Source organism: Streptopelia decaocto, assembly GCF_964273445.1.
Source record: "Streptopelia decaocto genome assembly, chromosome: 7".
Taxonomy (NCBI): Eukaryota; Metazoa; Chordata; class Aves; order Columbiformes; family Columbidae; genus Streptopelia; species Streptopelia decaocto.
The window spans coordinates 17,836,106-17,850,479 of record NC_138661.1 but is presented as its reverse complement, the minus strand read 5'-3'; the positions used below and the strand labels follow the sequence as shown (position 1 = coordinate 17,850,479).

The window sequence follows — 14,374 nt, the reverse complement described above, 5'->3', positions numbered from 1 at the left end:
CATTTATAGCACTGTCACAAGCCAGTTCAGGATTTCTACATGGCACTGGACAGCACAGATAAACCCAAAATAGGTTGGCACGAGCTACTATCCCACAAGGCATTTCCCCACACTATAAGGTAAACTCTATATTTAGGCTATGCCACATGTTTCTCCTCTTGTTTGATGCTGCGCTTCTAGCCTGATCCAACAGTCTAATGATAATGAAAAAGAATGAGTTCTGGACATAATTTCAGGTACTATTTCTGTGATTGCTACAAAATCAAAACAAAAAGAGATAGTGGAGGCCTCATTTGAAGTTTACTGAAATGCACTCTGGAGGATCAAGGACTGGAAACAAAGTTTGACTTCCAGATTTCAACAGTCAAACGTGTTCAAAAGAACTATTAAGGTCTTTGATTTCAAGAAACATCAATTTAGCTGCGATGAAAGAATAGAAGGATGTTTTACTACCTGCTATCCAGCTGTTAATATGGCTTGGTAAGTTTTCTGTTCTAATCTTTAACTCATTAGACGATACAGTTAATATAACTAAACCACAGTAGAAATACTGACATACTAGCTTACTGAAAAAATAAAAAAACAAAGTACAAAGCCCAACAACAATAACAAAAACCACAAACAACCCCCCCCAAAAACAAACACAATAACAAAAAACCTCTTCTTTTGAAGAACAGGCAAATTATTCTCCATGATTTGCAGCACATTTAAGAAAAGGCTACATAGATTGCTTTCATTCCTTTTGCTACTTTGATCTAGATGTAAAACTAATCTCATCTATCAGAACTATTGAGAAGATGCATGCTTATCCCCAAATGGTTAGTGTAACCCCTATTTCCATTCTCCCTGTGCAATGAACTTTTCACCTCCTTCATAATACCCAACAGCAAGTGCAAGTCAATACCACAGAAATATCTCAGAATGATCACTAGGAAAAAATAATGGAAATTTCAGCATTTAAATATGTCCGAGCCATGATTAGTGTGCTTCTGCATGAAAAAGGTACACGATATTATCCAAAGCATTAAATGATTTTTTAAGTCAAAATGTGGAAGGGGAGGAGGAGAGCCTGCACTGCCGGTGATGCTTGAGTCTCATTTATGACCCACTGCAGAGTCGCAGAGGCACAGGTGGCTGGGGAAGCTGCCCCCAGCAGGGCAGGCATTGCTGGGCAGGCAGGCGCAGGTCCAGCTCAGCTCTGACCAGATCCCACCACAGCCCTGCCCGGTTTCAAGATGTGGCCAATGCTCTCACCCTGTTACTGGGCTTGCAAACACTGGGGACTCATTGAGGGAACATCCTAACATCAGGAAGTGATGAAGACTTCAATGCTGACACACAATGTTTCAGAGTGAAATTGAAGAAGTTTGGTATGTAAGCATTTTTCAATCCTCCACATACCTACCGTAATACAGTATTTTACAATTCTATATTAAATGTAATATTGGAGCATTCCCCACACGATCTCCTCTCCCAAACTCCATACACTGTGTTTTTAAATTCATGGGATTATCCGAAATCTCTAGGCCTAAAAACAAAATCCAATGAATGAAGATGGGTCTGAGTGATTCAAAACATCCCACCCTTACATGGATAATATGCAGTAAATGACAGTTATTCCAAGAACATAAAAACAAGTTATTACTAACTTCGCAGTTATGTCTTAGCCCTGAAATGCGTTTAAGAAGCTGTCTCATACCAGGTGCTTAATGCAAGGTAGACAGGTTGTTATTGATGGGGAAAAAAACCCTAACCCCTTCACATTTAAAGAAAAACTGTGATTGCAACGAACATTCTAAATGCAAGATTCTCTCAAGCTGTAAAATTACTGACAAGGGCAGCATATCTAAAGATACATTCCTCAACAACATGACCAGAATCTATGGAAACGCACAGTCTGAGAGCAGAGTTCACATATTTTAGAAGTCACAAAGCACCACCACCAAATGCTAGAATTACACAAGCTTAAAGGTTTCAATTTTTTTCTAACTTGAAAATATCTCCCCAAAATATGTCTGAAGAGAACACAGTGCAGCTGCATAACTCTTTGCAGTATCTGGCCTCTTCACGCAGACAAGTACCAAAACCCATATGTATCTTAGAAGCTGTGAAGGTCACAACTGTTTTCCAAGAAAACAAAACTACAAACAATAGTTACAGGGCAATTGTAGAATCTAGTTATTTTGCCCATGCAGAGAAATTATTAAATGTGCAACACTTAAACTATGCACATACCAAACACTAAGTATATTCATTTATGCTTTTGCAAGATCTGGGTAGATGCTCCTAGGATTTAATACCTTTCAAAGTTCATGAAGATAAAATTAAGCCAGGACATCTGCTCAATCATTTATGACTTTAAAAACAAAAAAAAACCCAGACCAAGTAGGATCACAAAAAAAGACACTATTTAAGTTTGTGATTCAACTGTCAGAGCAGTCCTTCTCCTCCCAAGAGGCACTTAAAAAAGCATTATTTAAAAGCAGGTCTCAAAGTTTCAGTTATCATTATCTTCATGTCCGTGATTACAGACGAATGACAAAAAAAAACCCCACATCCCTTTCCCAAAAAGCACCTGAGAAACTCAATGACACCTAAGCTGGAAGAAGAATATACTTTCTGTCCTATTTAGCACCTCCATATTCATTTTAGGCAAAAATAATATTTCAGGCCAGAAAGTTTCATAAAATGTTACCAGTAAACAGAGAATTACAGCTTCAAACACAGATTCCTTCCTGCTACCCCACAAGAAGACTTCATTGTTTAAAATATTTCAGTCTTTTTTATCTCACAGTCTGCCTTCCCACAAATACCTTCATTTGCTACCAATAACCTATTTCCACTTCAGACAACATGCTAAACCAGCAGTGGGACCCACCTAATCATGTCTGAAGTTTCTGAACACATTGAAAACTATCTTCTACAATGAAGAAGTTAATCTCAGGAATCATTAGCATGCACCACTTGCAAACTTCTTTCACAAAGTCATTTCCCCCAGAATGTGGCATCCTTTTACACTTCATTGCAAGGTAAATTTTGCTGATAGCAAATCTCCAGATTTATTCCTGAGGCAACTACTGCAAAACAGCAGACCAGCAGGAGACATTCCAGTCCTAATGTATTTGGGCAGAATACCAGCATGCACTCACACAATTCTTCCTCTAAAACAACTACAGATAATTACATTCACATCCACAGGGTTCTGTTAAAAATAAGTAACTATCTGTAAAGCCACTTTCAAAATTAAAATCAGCCCATTGTTATACATAAATCTAGTAAAATACACAAATGTACCTAAATGCCTACTGCTTTTTGGTTATTGAAAAGGGAAATAGGGACTACTGATAATCTGATTTCTGTATTTAAAAAGCTGATTTACCAGAACAATAATGCCATGTGATCACTGCTCTACTAGGCACACAAATTATTCTAACTTACATCCAATCTCTCCCTTCCACTCTCCTGAAAATAAGAGACCCTGAGGTCTAAAGGCGCATACTCAGAAGTAATCCTAACAATATTGTCTATTCTGGAATGTACAAACACTGCGGGATCTTGCTGGCAAAAAGAACACGCCAATGAGAAAGGGGGGAGAGAACAGAAGGAAACAGTGTTTACTCACTCTATGGCGCAGTTTTGCAAGTTTGTTTGTTTTGTTTTGTTTTTAAGAACTAGTTAATAAACAAAGGGAAAGAACTGGTGGCCTCCAGTGTGAACATTAGTATATATTTTTTAAATTGCAAAAGAGCGTCATATAAAGCAAGAAACACCACTTACCTGTCCCACCCCCTCTCTCAAAACTTGGTGAACTCCATGTTTCAGCAAGGTTTCTTGGTGGCTATGACATCTCAAGACTAGAACAGGCTGGACCCCAAGCAGTAAGAGCATATTAGGAGGGGCTGAAATTGGAAAAAAATGTTATATACCTCTTTCGTATCTTATGTACAGCCAATCATAAAACCTGTAATTAATTAGGTTTCCACAGCAGCTAATTCTGTAGACTGGAAATAGTGGTATCACAGGTTTATTGTCCATCATGACCAATGGTATCTAGTTTGGTGAGACCTTGATATAGTTACTTAAAAAGACAGAACTTAGACAATTAAATCACGAATAAGCTAACCTCCATTTCTCAGAAAAGCCCAGCAGTGTAAGCATTTTTATATGATTACAGGAATGCTAATGTTTATCAAGAAGGAGGGAGGAATACAGTTCATAACCCTATATGCCAGAGGTTTTTTGGTTTTACTACAGAATGGGCAAAAGTTATTCACCTACCAAAGAAAGCAAAATCATGGAAGCAGATATCTTCCATGACTACAGTATTTATATATATATATATACATTTATATATTTTAAATGGATATCAAAAGTCTCTCCTAATACAGCCAGAATTCCTAAGAATCAGCATATTCTTATTTAGAGAATTCACTAGTTATAACTGAAAAACTGACCTCAATGCCAGTGACCTTTAATAAACTTAAATGCCCTATACTGACACCAAATACATAGAATCACAGAATCGACTGGGTTGGAAAAGACCTCAGAGATCATCAATTCCAACCCTTGGTCCAACGTCAGTCCATTTACTCGATCATGGCACTAAGTACCATGTCCAATCTCAGTTTTAAAACCTTAAATAAGACACAGTGGTAATTTCAGTGAAGTCATTTGGCTTGTCAAAAAGCATAAGGCAAAATCTGCAGTCTTGCACAAATTTCTGGTCACTTTTCTGTAACTAAGGTATGGCTGAGTTAATTTCAGGTGAGGGTATCGAAAAGTGCCAGTTTAGTTAATAGATAGCCTGACTTGAAAAGGGTTCTTCAGAGCTCATCTTTTTTTCATGGTGGAGGTAACAGTTTTTCTCCTTTCCTTCATAGCCAGTGAGAGAGAAAAGAACAGACTATGAAACAACTCAGTTGTACACAAAATAACTGCAGTATCTCACAAGATATCAGCTGTGCATGGAGTTTACTTTTAATCTGAGAAGTAAAATTTCCTAAAAAGATAACTTGTTTGTCACACCCTCAGCAGTCCAGGAGAGACAACCTAAAATCAACAGTGGCAGCACTAACAACCTGTATTATGCACTAATGAACAAAGAACTTGAGACTCATCCGTGGCTCCCAGTAAACTACCATGAAGCATCCCAGAACTCTTCAATTAATAATGACTTATACAAGAAACAGCTTCTTAAGTACAGACACCAGATTAGTAAGCACCAGGATCTTGCAAGATCTAAAATAATAAATGTCAGGAACTCCAGTTACAGACAACTTCCAGTTTTACACAAAATAAAACACACATCCCCACCGAAGTATTGTGATACAATCAGCTACAGAAATGCATGTTAAACCATACACTAATGGAACAAAGACCATAAGAATTATTTGTAGAACTGAAATCAACAAACACAGTCTTTTAATTTTGCTCTCAGAACATTATTCTGCTTAAAGAAATGAGCAGGAACAGTATCATATGCTTTATATATGGACTGTGGGAGTGCGAGGGTGGAGAAAGGAAAGGGGAGAATGAAACTTTATGGGGCGGAGATAACAGAAAGTGCAACCTGACATTTGCTCTATAAATAAACGAATAAAAAAATTAAAAAATGCCAGGTAAGTAGGTTTAAGGTTTGGTTTAGAGCTACACTGTGAGAACTTGAAAAATCAATCAATCAAGCGTTTTAAGCTCTTAGAAATGCAATGGGTGTGTAATTTGGGATAGTCTCTTTTAATTCCCTCAAAGCCAAGAACCGATCATTAACGTCAAATAATTTCCCACAGACTCTTATTTGTAAATGCAGGGAGTTCCCCCTCAATGCTACAGAGCAGTAGTGTGAAAGAACTAGGAAATGCAATATAGCACAAGATATATTTTCTTCCTTCTGCACAACCACTCCTGTCTCCTCAAAGCTGTAGAAAGCACTTAAACAATTTGAAGTATTTATCTAACTCTGAAAGCTATGCAGTGCTAATTCTTCCGGCTCCACTACACAGGGCCTATACATTATTCTCAATCACAGACAACCATAGTAAGAGAAGTGAAGATAAGGTTCAGAAACCTGCAGTCACACAATTAAAATCAGATCTGAGCCTCTACTTCAACTGTAAACTGCAACTACCACGTTTTTCAACCACACTAAACCTTGATATTCTAACCCTGGCTTAGTCTACATCTATTCACCTAACAAAGGTTGTAAGAGACACAAAAAAGGAAACTAATCAGTCACTAGTCCTTGCTCAACCTGCCTTGGGATTCCTGGCAAACACACCCTTAATGATTTTGCAGGATCAGGTCTCAGTTTTCCTTGCCCCGTTTCCTTTTCTAAGTTCAAGAATCCTCTCAGAATCACTGACACTAAGACACCTGCATAATTCTTACCCTCTTCCTCAAGCCAAAAGGTATCATCCTCAGGACTTGCTTTTAGTAACCCTTGCAAAGAGGTCAAGACATGTTAGACACACTAGGTGTACTGGATACACAAGTTGAGACCCCTAAATTGAACCATTTCCATCACTCCCTCGAAGTGAGGCTTTTAAGTGTTTTCAAACTGGTCACTCCAAAATGATTACACCTTTCTGTTTCAGATATGCATTTGTGACTCAGTTTATCAAGGACACACATACAAACATGAAGAGTTTGGTTCACTCAGGCATAATCTGGGGTCTAGTACTACTGAAGACACCCCAGGTGTTCCACCGGGCCTCCAGCGGCTGCTCCAGTGCCTTGTGGACAGACTGTCACATGTCTCAGCTGCAAGGTCTGGGTGACGTCTTGCACATCTGTCTGGTTATCAAATACTCCATGTGTGGACACATCAGATTAAAGCTCCAAGAGAGTGGATTAAGTAAAATTGGTATTCTGATCAACTGAGTGTGGAGAGGAAAAACAGGAGGCATGGTTTTGACAAGGGTTTGCCATGTGAGCTTGCAAAAGGCATTTTCATTCTCCTTGCTGCATTTTCCATGAAACTAAACAGGGTGCATTTTAAGATTCAACTGAAGATAAATATGATTAAGGTTATCAGTAGCATCCAGCACTTTGTCCATTTCTCCAGATCAGACAACCCCTACAAAGACAGTGGCTATTCATTTATTAAACACTGGAATTAAGATAATAATAATTAGCTTCTACAAACCAAAACACATATGCTATAACACTTTGCTAAGTCAGTTGATAAGATGGTAAGATATCTAAAGCATCATATTATCTCTTTACATTTGCAGTAAGACATACATCAAAAAAACTGGTAATTCCAAGCAGTATTATTTAGGGAGTTATAAGACAAACGAAAACATTCAAGCACCTGTGTTCTGAACCTGTACCTTCCAAACAACCAATTTAATTTACTTCAAAATTAAACAGAGTTATATCTGGTATGAGACGATATTTGTGAAACTAGGTGGAGTAATTAGATATTTTTGTCATGGTAACATGACAAAAAATACCCTTAACTGTAGTGCCTATTAAGTCCCAAAATGCAAAAAGAAAACCCTAACAAAATCAACCCTTCAAAATGAAAACAGTGCTACTCATTCCAAACGACCTTATTCAGGATTCTACACGTTTGCTCCATTTAAATCAGTTACAGAGAATCTAGTCTGAAATTTAAGAACATATGCTTTTTACACCATACTTCAAAATGACTTGCAGAATCACAGAAGTGAATGTTCTACCGAAGCACCTCAATCTTTCCAAGAAAAATTATTCAACTTTCTCTGCCCAATCACAAATAAAGAGACAGTGAAATTCTCAAACTTACCTGTAACATACCAACTATTTCCACTTTATTAAAAAAGATGAAAGAATGAAGTGTTGATAGCATATTTTCCTCAAAAACTGAGGGAGTGGGTAGGACCATATCTTGAATATACTGTACTCTGTATGTCTGGTGTATTTTTTGCTTCAGCTCCGGATCAGATATAGGAATCACCTCTTTAAATTTTGCTGTTTTAGTCAGAAATTCCCTGTGTTTCCGTGACTGTGATAAAGATGGGTCATATTCTAGGCATCCAATTACGTCCATTATACATTCCTCAGAAAACATGACTTCAAAAAGTGCAGTTCTGTTCAAAAGGAAAATTCCCTTGATAATTTCATACAAGTGGTGTAGTCCTTCAATGTTCTCTAAGTCTTCGCACACATGAAAAATTTCTAAGAGCTTCTTAATATAGCCCTCATTTTCCAGTGCTAGTGCGAGTTTTTCTCGACGTAACGGTGAAGGCAGTGAAGATGCCACAAGTTCTGCAATTTCTTCTAGTCGACTTAATTCACAAGATGGCAATTCTAGACCTGGTGATGACATATCATCAAAACGTTCTTCCTCAGATTCATCAACAAGGTCCTGAGTAATATCAACAGAAGGGTCTTTGCCTTGAACCTACAAAATAAGATGTGTTCATAAAAGTGGAGTTGAATGTTTACTGCTACTTGAATGCTTTTTAAAAATAACATTTCAAATGTCACACACTTTTGCTTTGCATGGCCAAAACAGAAGTGCAAATATAGGTTTGACATTGAGTACAGCTGATTTGGAAAATAAGATATGAAAAGATTTCTTCAAACAGAAGGCTTTAAAAAATATTGCTATATTAAATATTTAATTCTATTTATTTTCTACAAATAGGAGGAAAAAACAAAGAAAAAAAGCTACATTTTCTGAGCACTTCAAATAAAAAAGGAAATTCGTAACTACTAGTATGGACTATAACTTTTTAATAGACTACTGAAATAAGTTATTTGTTTCCAGTCTGTCTTCTCTGCAGACAGATTTTCAAATGCAAATCAGTATTATATGACTGCAGTGATAGCTTTAAACATTCAGCTATAGACTATGTAACTGCCCTTGAAGCTTTTCAAAGTTCCTGCTGCCTCAGAGGACAAAGGCCAGTCTTGTTAATTTGATTCTTGTTTTCAGTTCTGGAGAGCTGCAAGTCAAAATCTGCTATCATGCACTTTCTAAATACTCAACAGAAGCACAGAATCCTCTCTTAAGAACACAAAACTCCAAGTCAACGTTAATGAAAGAGTAGTGGAAATCTGGAGCTGTCAGCAAAACAAGGCACAGGACCTGCAAAGATCTCTCTAGAGATACAAAGAGGAAACGATGGAAAGTACAAATTGGGAAGAGAATACAGAGAGATGCTTGGGCACCAGAGTGTTTCAGCTTTAATGACATCTTAATTGTAATCTCTCCTTGGAGTGTGATGTGTCAAATCCAGAAAGGCACTGCTGTGCAAAACAGAAGATACTGTTCTTTTTAATCTTGAGAATCAGAAAAACAAAACAAAACACAAAACCCTCAGAGAAATCATTCTTCATGGCTAACAGCAAGCCTAGACTTAGATTAAACTCCAGAATGCTTTTAAAACCCATATACTGTTCTGCTTATACATCAGCAACCAATTCCAGTGTAAGGGGTATTAAGTTGTTCTTTTAGAAAAAGCTTTTAATGACTGAGGAAGCTTCAGATCTTTAAAGTACACTAGACACAACAACAATAGCATGGCCTCAAAACAGGATGTAAATACACTGGTTTCTTACAAAAAATACTAGAACTTCACAGGAGGCTGAGGAAGCTCAGCTTCTTCTTTTGGTGTTTCCCAAGAATAAAATTTCCCCTTTCTCCCATTTTGTTTCTGGCCCCAACTTTTGGTCCTTCAACTGCTATGGTTCCTGGAAATGCTTCTGTACTTACTACATAAATAAGTACAGAAACTTATGTAAAGTGCTAAACTGTTGAAAAGACTCAATCCTAAAAAAAGGAATGATCTATACACACGCAATTATGAAAACAGATTTCTTTTGCTTTATTTGTGAAATCAGTGAGAGGCACATGTTTATTAAGAACAGAAAGAGAGCATGCATCAGAAGAGAAATAGAAAAATCACACCTAATGTAGCATAGAAATTAAGTTGTAATGCTTGGAATGGAAGAAAAAAACCAAACAAGAACGGACAAATTGAACTCATATCAGTCAATATATAGACTAAACTTTTTTGGGCATTGGTCAATAGTTAATACCTCACCAAATTTTACCCAGAAACAATACTGACTCAGTGACTATTTAGTCATCCAGTCATAGTGGTAAAACATGAGCTAATTATACATACTGCATATTAATTGTTTGTTTAAACGGTAAGAATTAAAGCTTTGAGGTGATAATACAGGGACAGAATGATCTCATATTTCAACTATCAGATCAATCTTTCACACTCTCAACAGAAGCATTTACATGGAAAAAAGTTCTGTTGAGAAATTTGATACTCCCCTCACCTGAAACAGAAGAATGAGATAAGAGAAGGAGAAGAACGAGAAATGTAGGAAGAGAAATGTAAATAATAAATGGTTAAATCCATGAGAAATACATTATTAAAACTACTAAGAGCTCACATTCTTCCCTCTACAATAGAACTTTGAACAGGTAACATTCTCCCTTTTGGCAAACCTGGAAAAATTATGAAATTAATTGTTATGAAACTTTTTAAGCATTCATTTTGAGCTAAACTTCCTCAGGCAATAATAAAGCTAAGAAGTTACTTTAACCAAAAGACCTGAAAATGCTCTTAAAAACCCTTCAAACATAGTTTTAAGATCATATTAAATTTCTGAATGAAGAACAAAGTTTCCAAACTTAAACACACAAAATTTGGGGGAGGTGGCTAAGATGACAGTTTTTACTTTATATCTACAGAGTTCAGATTCACCTCTCAGAACAGTATAAAAATTTTGAACACAATCATTAAGATGATTTAGGTGACTCAATGTTACATTTATTAAACTTACCTGACATATTTTTTCCCATATTTCATCACATCCTGCTTTTTCTTGAAAGCTAAGCGCCAAATCATAATTTTCAGCTTCAGACCACACAATCAAGGTATCCTTTAAAGAGAGGAAGGCAATATATTTCAGATTTTACAAACTGTTTGAAGAGTAAAACTTAAAAACAGCTTGACACCTAATTATGGCAGGACAGTATTACAATATCAATGTAATCATCATACTTTGTACAATTTTATATGTTCTGAGATTCTTGGGTTTAGAAACATTTCTACATAAATCAGAATAAGGAAGTTCCAAAAAGATACTTAGTTTTAGCTCTTAATTCATGTGACCATAATATTGTAAGTCTCAAAACATCTGGTCTAGATTATATACTTCTACTTCATTGCACCCTCTGATAAAATATGGTAACAAAAGCAACAGGTTTGGTTTTTGTTTTGTTTTTTTTGTTGGGTTTTTTTATAATCTGTTTCAATTGGACCACATAAACTGCATATTTTTTGTAGGATCAAAGTTACAATCTTTTTTTTTTCTTTTTTTACAGGTCCTAGAAGACACTGTGCTTAAAAAGCAGTCCCAAGATGCCTACAAACTTTAAACAGGAACGGGAACTTTAACAAGCACACAGTTCACTGCCTATGAGTACACACTCCTACTGCACTGAACCATCCACACCATTCTTACTCATTCCAAACTACAATTCTGAAAGAAGATTTGCCCTAGATTTCTGGAAGTTAGTAAAAACCATGCTTAGCTGTGTTTACTATCCAGACACTTTAGCTTTCACCTACTTACTAGAATAGTTCAAGAGTTTATCAGAGCCCTCATACTGTGTGCAAAAACAATATATGGAAGTGGAAGCTGACTCTGCAAAGGAACAATATTGCACACTAATTTAGGTATTTGATGCAGTAACTTACAGGCAGTCTACTAAATAACTATTAAATTAAAAAAGGGGAGGGGGAAAAGAAAATATAATCTGCATTATTTACATATTGAACAAGTTTGATTTAAAAAAATCTTTTATCTTTCTATAACAGCTAGCCGAAATACAGCCACATTAAATACACATAGCCCCATGAAAGTGCATTATTTCAGTTAAGTGCTAAAATATACATTTCCTCACCAGGACAAGAGACATGAGTATTTTTCTACTTCTATTTCAATAAGAACCATAAAATAGAGTATTTTTGCTTCATTAATTATAGATTTTGCTTATAGTGATTATTCCGAAACGAATTTTAAATATTTGCAAAAGCATTAAAGTTACCAGACATTTATAAAGTTTAAGATAGTTTATTAATTAGCCTTAATTTATTTCAAATATTAAAATGAACATGGAGCATAAAGAGAAATCTTACATTTAGATTGATATGCACTTACTAGAAAAGTCCTTAAACTAAACTATAATCTAAATGGCAGGATCAGCTAGCTCCGTTAGTACTCAGTCAAGCAATACAATGTAATCAATTTGCCATTACCAGAGCAGCTATACTGCTTCAGAGGCATTAACAGCTTTACCTTACAAATGGCAAATAGTTTACCTTTTCCTTTTCCAAAGGGTTGAGGTGGTACACAGAAGAAAGGGATTTAGGAAGACCACCTCCAAAATATAAAAGGAAGAAGAAAGTCACAATTAATAGTCTATTCACTACAAGACAGGTCATGGTGCAAATACTCTGGTAATAACAGATTGAGAGCACTTAGTACTGCTGACTCCTCTAGAGTAAGAAAACCAACAGTTTACAAAAATTTTAAAAGGGAAGATCCAAAGTGGGGAAGAAAAAAAATTAACCATCTTTTAAAAGCAGTATTAGTTATATATATCACGTTCAAAATCTAATTGCAGAGGTCAATGTATTAGTATTTATACTGCAGTAATTTTTGAGGCCACTGTCCCATCAGCTTCCTACTGAGTAGTGCTTATTTCATACAAAAACCCCACAAACCTAACACTAAATCTTAAGCAGACCCTAGCACAACTTTCAACATTCCTATCTAATTACATTTCCATTTAGGTGAAAGTGGTTAGATTTCTAGGCAAGCCACTTCCAAAAGAACATCAAAACATCTCTTCTTCTTTGTGAAGAACATGGCTGGCGAATAAGGAAATGACTAAAAGAACACAAATAAGGACAGTTTTATTTACGTTAACTGTGATTAAGCTGAATAAACAAAAGCTCTAAGTCTCCAAACACAATCCAGCACTGGACTAAGACAGGTCTGTCTGTCTTTTGCCCCTGGGGAGAGGAGGGATGGAGGGAGGATGGCAGGCACAGGAAAAATGAAAGGGAAGACACAAAGGTAAAGCTGTTTGAAAAACAGATGTACGGAAGTTTATTTGGCCATAGTAGAGCAGTTGTTCTTGTTAAACAAGATCATCTACTATGATATATGGAAGTTGAGCCAGTATCTTTTCACTGCTACACACTTTATTTTTTTTTAAATTGTTTCTTCTTTGGAAAGCAAAACAAAAAGCCGCTGAAATAAATTATTTGAGCAGCAGAACAAGAATCTTCAAGTTCAGTTTATTAATATTAGAAAAGTATTTTTCAATTGCCAACATTAACATCTTCAAATTATTAGTTATCTGTTGTCTTATCACACAATGATTTAACATTATAGATTAATAACACTATCTCAACAGAAATCTATCAACTGCTACTCTCCAGATCCTTTGTAGGAGAATAATTGTTTGTACATCCTTTTTCCTTAAGGGCTTTCAAAAACAGAAAATGAAACTAAGTGAGAAAAGAACTTCACTCTGTTGCATAATAACACAGTTCAGTCAAAGTTTAAATTCACTGTGAAATACAGTTATGAATGTAATTTCATTTTCTTAATCCTACAAAGCTTAAAATCATCAAAAAGAAGAGCAGTACAAGCCTTGTACATGGACGATTAGATGACTGAAGGAAATTCTAGATGCAGCAAAAGATTAAAAAAATGAATAAAAGTCTAGTTTCTGCTTGTTTTATTTAAAGGCATCTTTCTGTGTGTTTGATCTGAAATCTCCTCAGTGTAATTTGAATCCACTAACCATTCTGGATCTCTTGGCTATGGAATAAGACTATTTGTTGCTTCCAAATGCCAAACATCATTCTCAAAAGCAACTGCAATTTCTTACAACTGCCTCCTCCATTCCAACAGAAAACAGGAGTGTGAATAAATATGCTTAGCAATAGTAGCTATTGGTCAGAGGTAAGGTCTTCTATGTTACCCTTCTACGAGCATAAGATCTTCAGTATTGACTCGTAAGAGCAGTTCTGTCTCAGTTTGAGCAAGAGCATATCCTTTTTTTGCATTACATCCAAAATGGTAGCCTCTAGACAAGGAACTGGATGGGATTACTACAACATCTAAAATTTGTTCTTATTTAGCTTTCCGCTAAACACAATTAAAATGTGAAACTGCAGTATTAAATCATAGCTGCACTGTGTGAACTGAGTCATAAACACGGACAAATGTTTCATCACTGAAGGCTTCTCTGCTGAGTACTCTGCAAGAATCCTAGTGTTCCAGCTCCTCATAGTTCGCAAGATGCATTAGAGTTCTTGGCAAGATCTTTTTTACATAGGATGATAAT

General features: G+C 36.1%; 1 protein-coding gene across 1 annotated transcript in view; it reads right to left on the bottom strand.

The window, feature by feature from the left end:
* PPP4R3A (protein phosphatase 4 regulatory subunit 3A) overlaps positions 1 to 14,374 on the bottom strand; it is a 45,062-nt gene that overhangs the window by 14,330 nt on the left and 16,358 nt on the right. Inside the window, exons 3-4 of the mRNA XM_082057422.1 lie at positions 10,789 to 10,887; positions 7,766 to 8,383 (exon numbers count right to left, since the gene is read on the bottom strand). Of these exons, the coding sequence (XP_081913548.1) occupies positions 7,766 to 8,383; positions 10,789 to 10,887 (717 nt within the window). The remainder of the gene's footprint in view (positions 1 to 7,765; positions 8,384 to 10,788; positions 10,888 to 14,374) is intronic.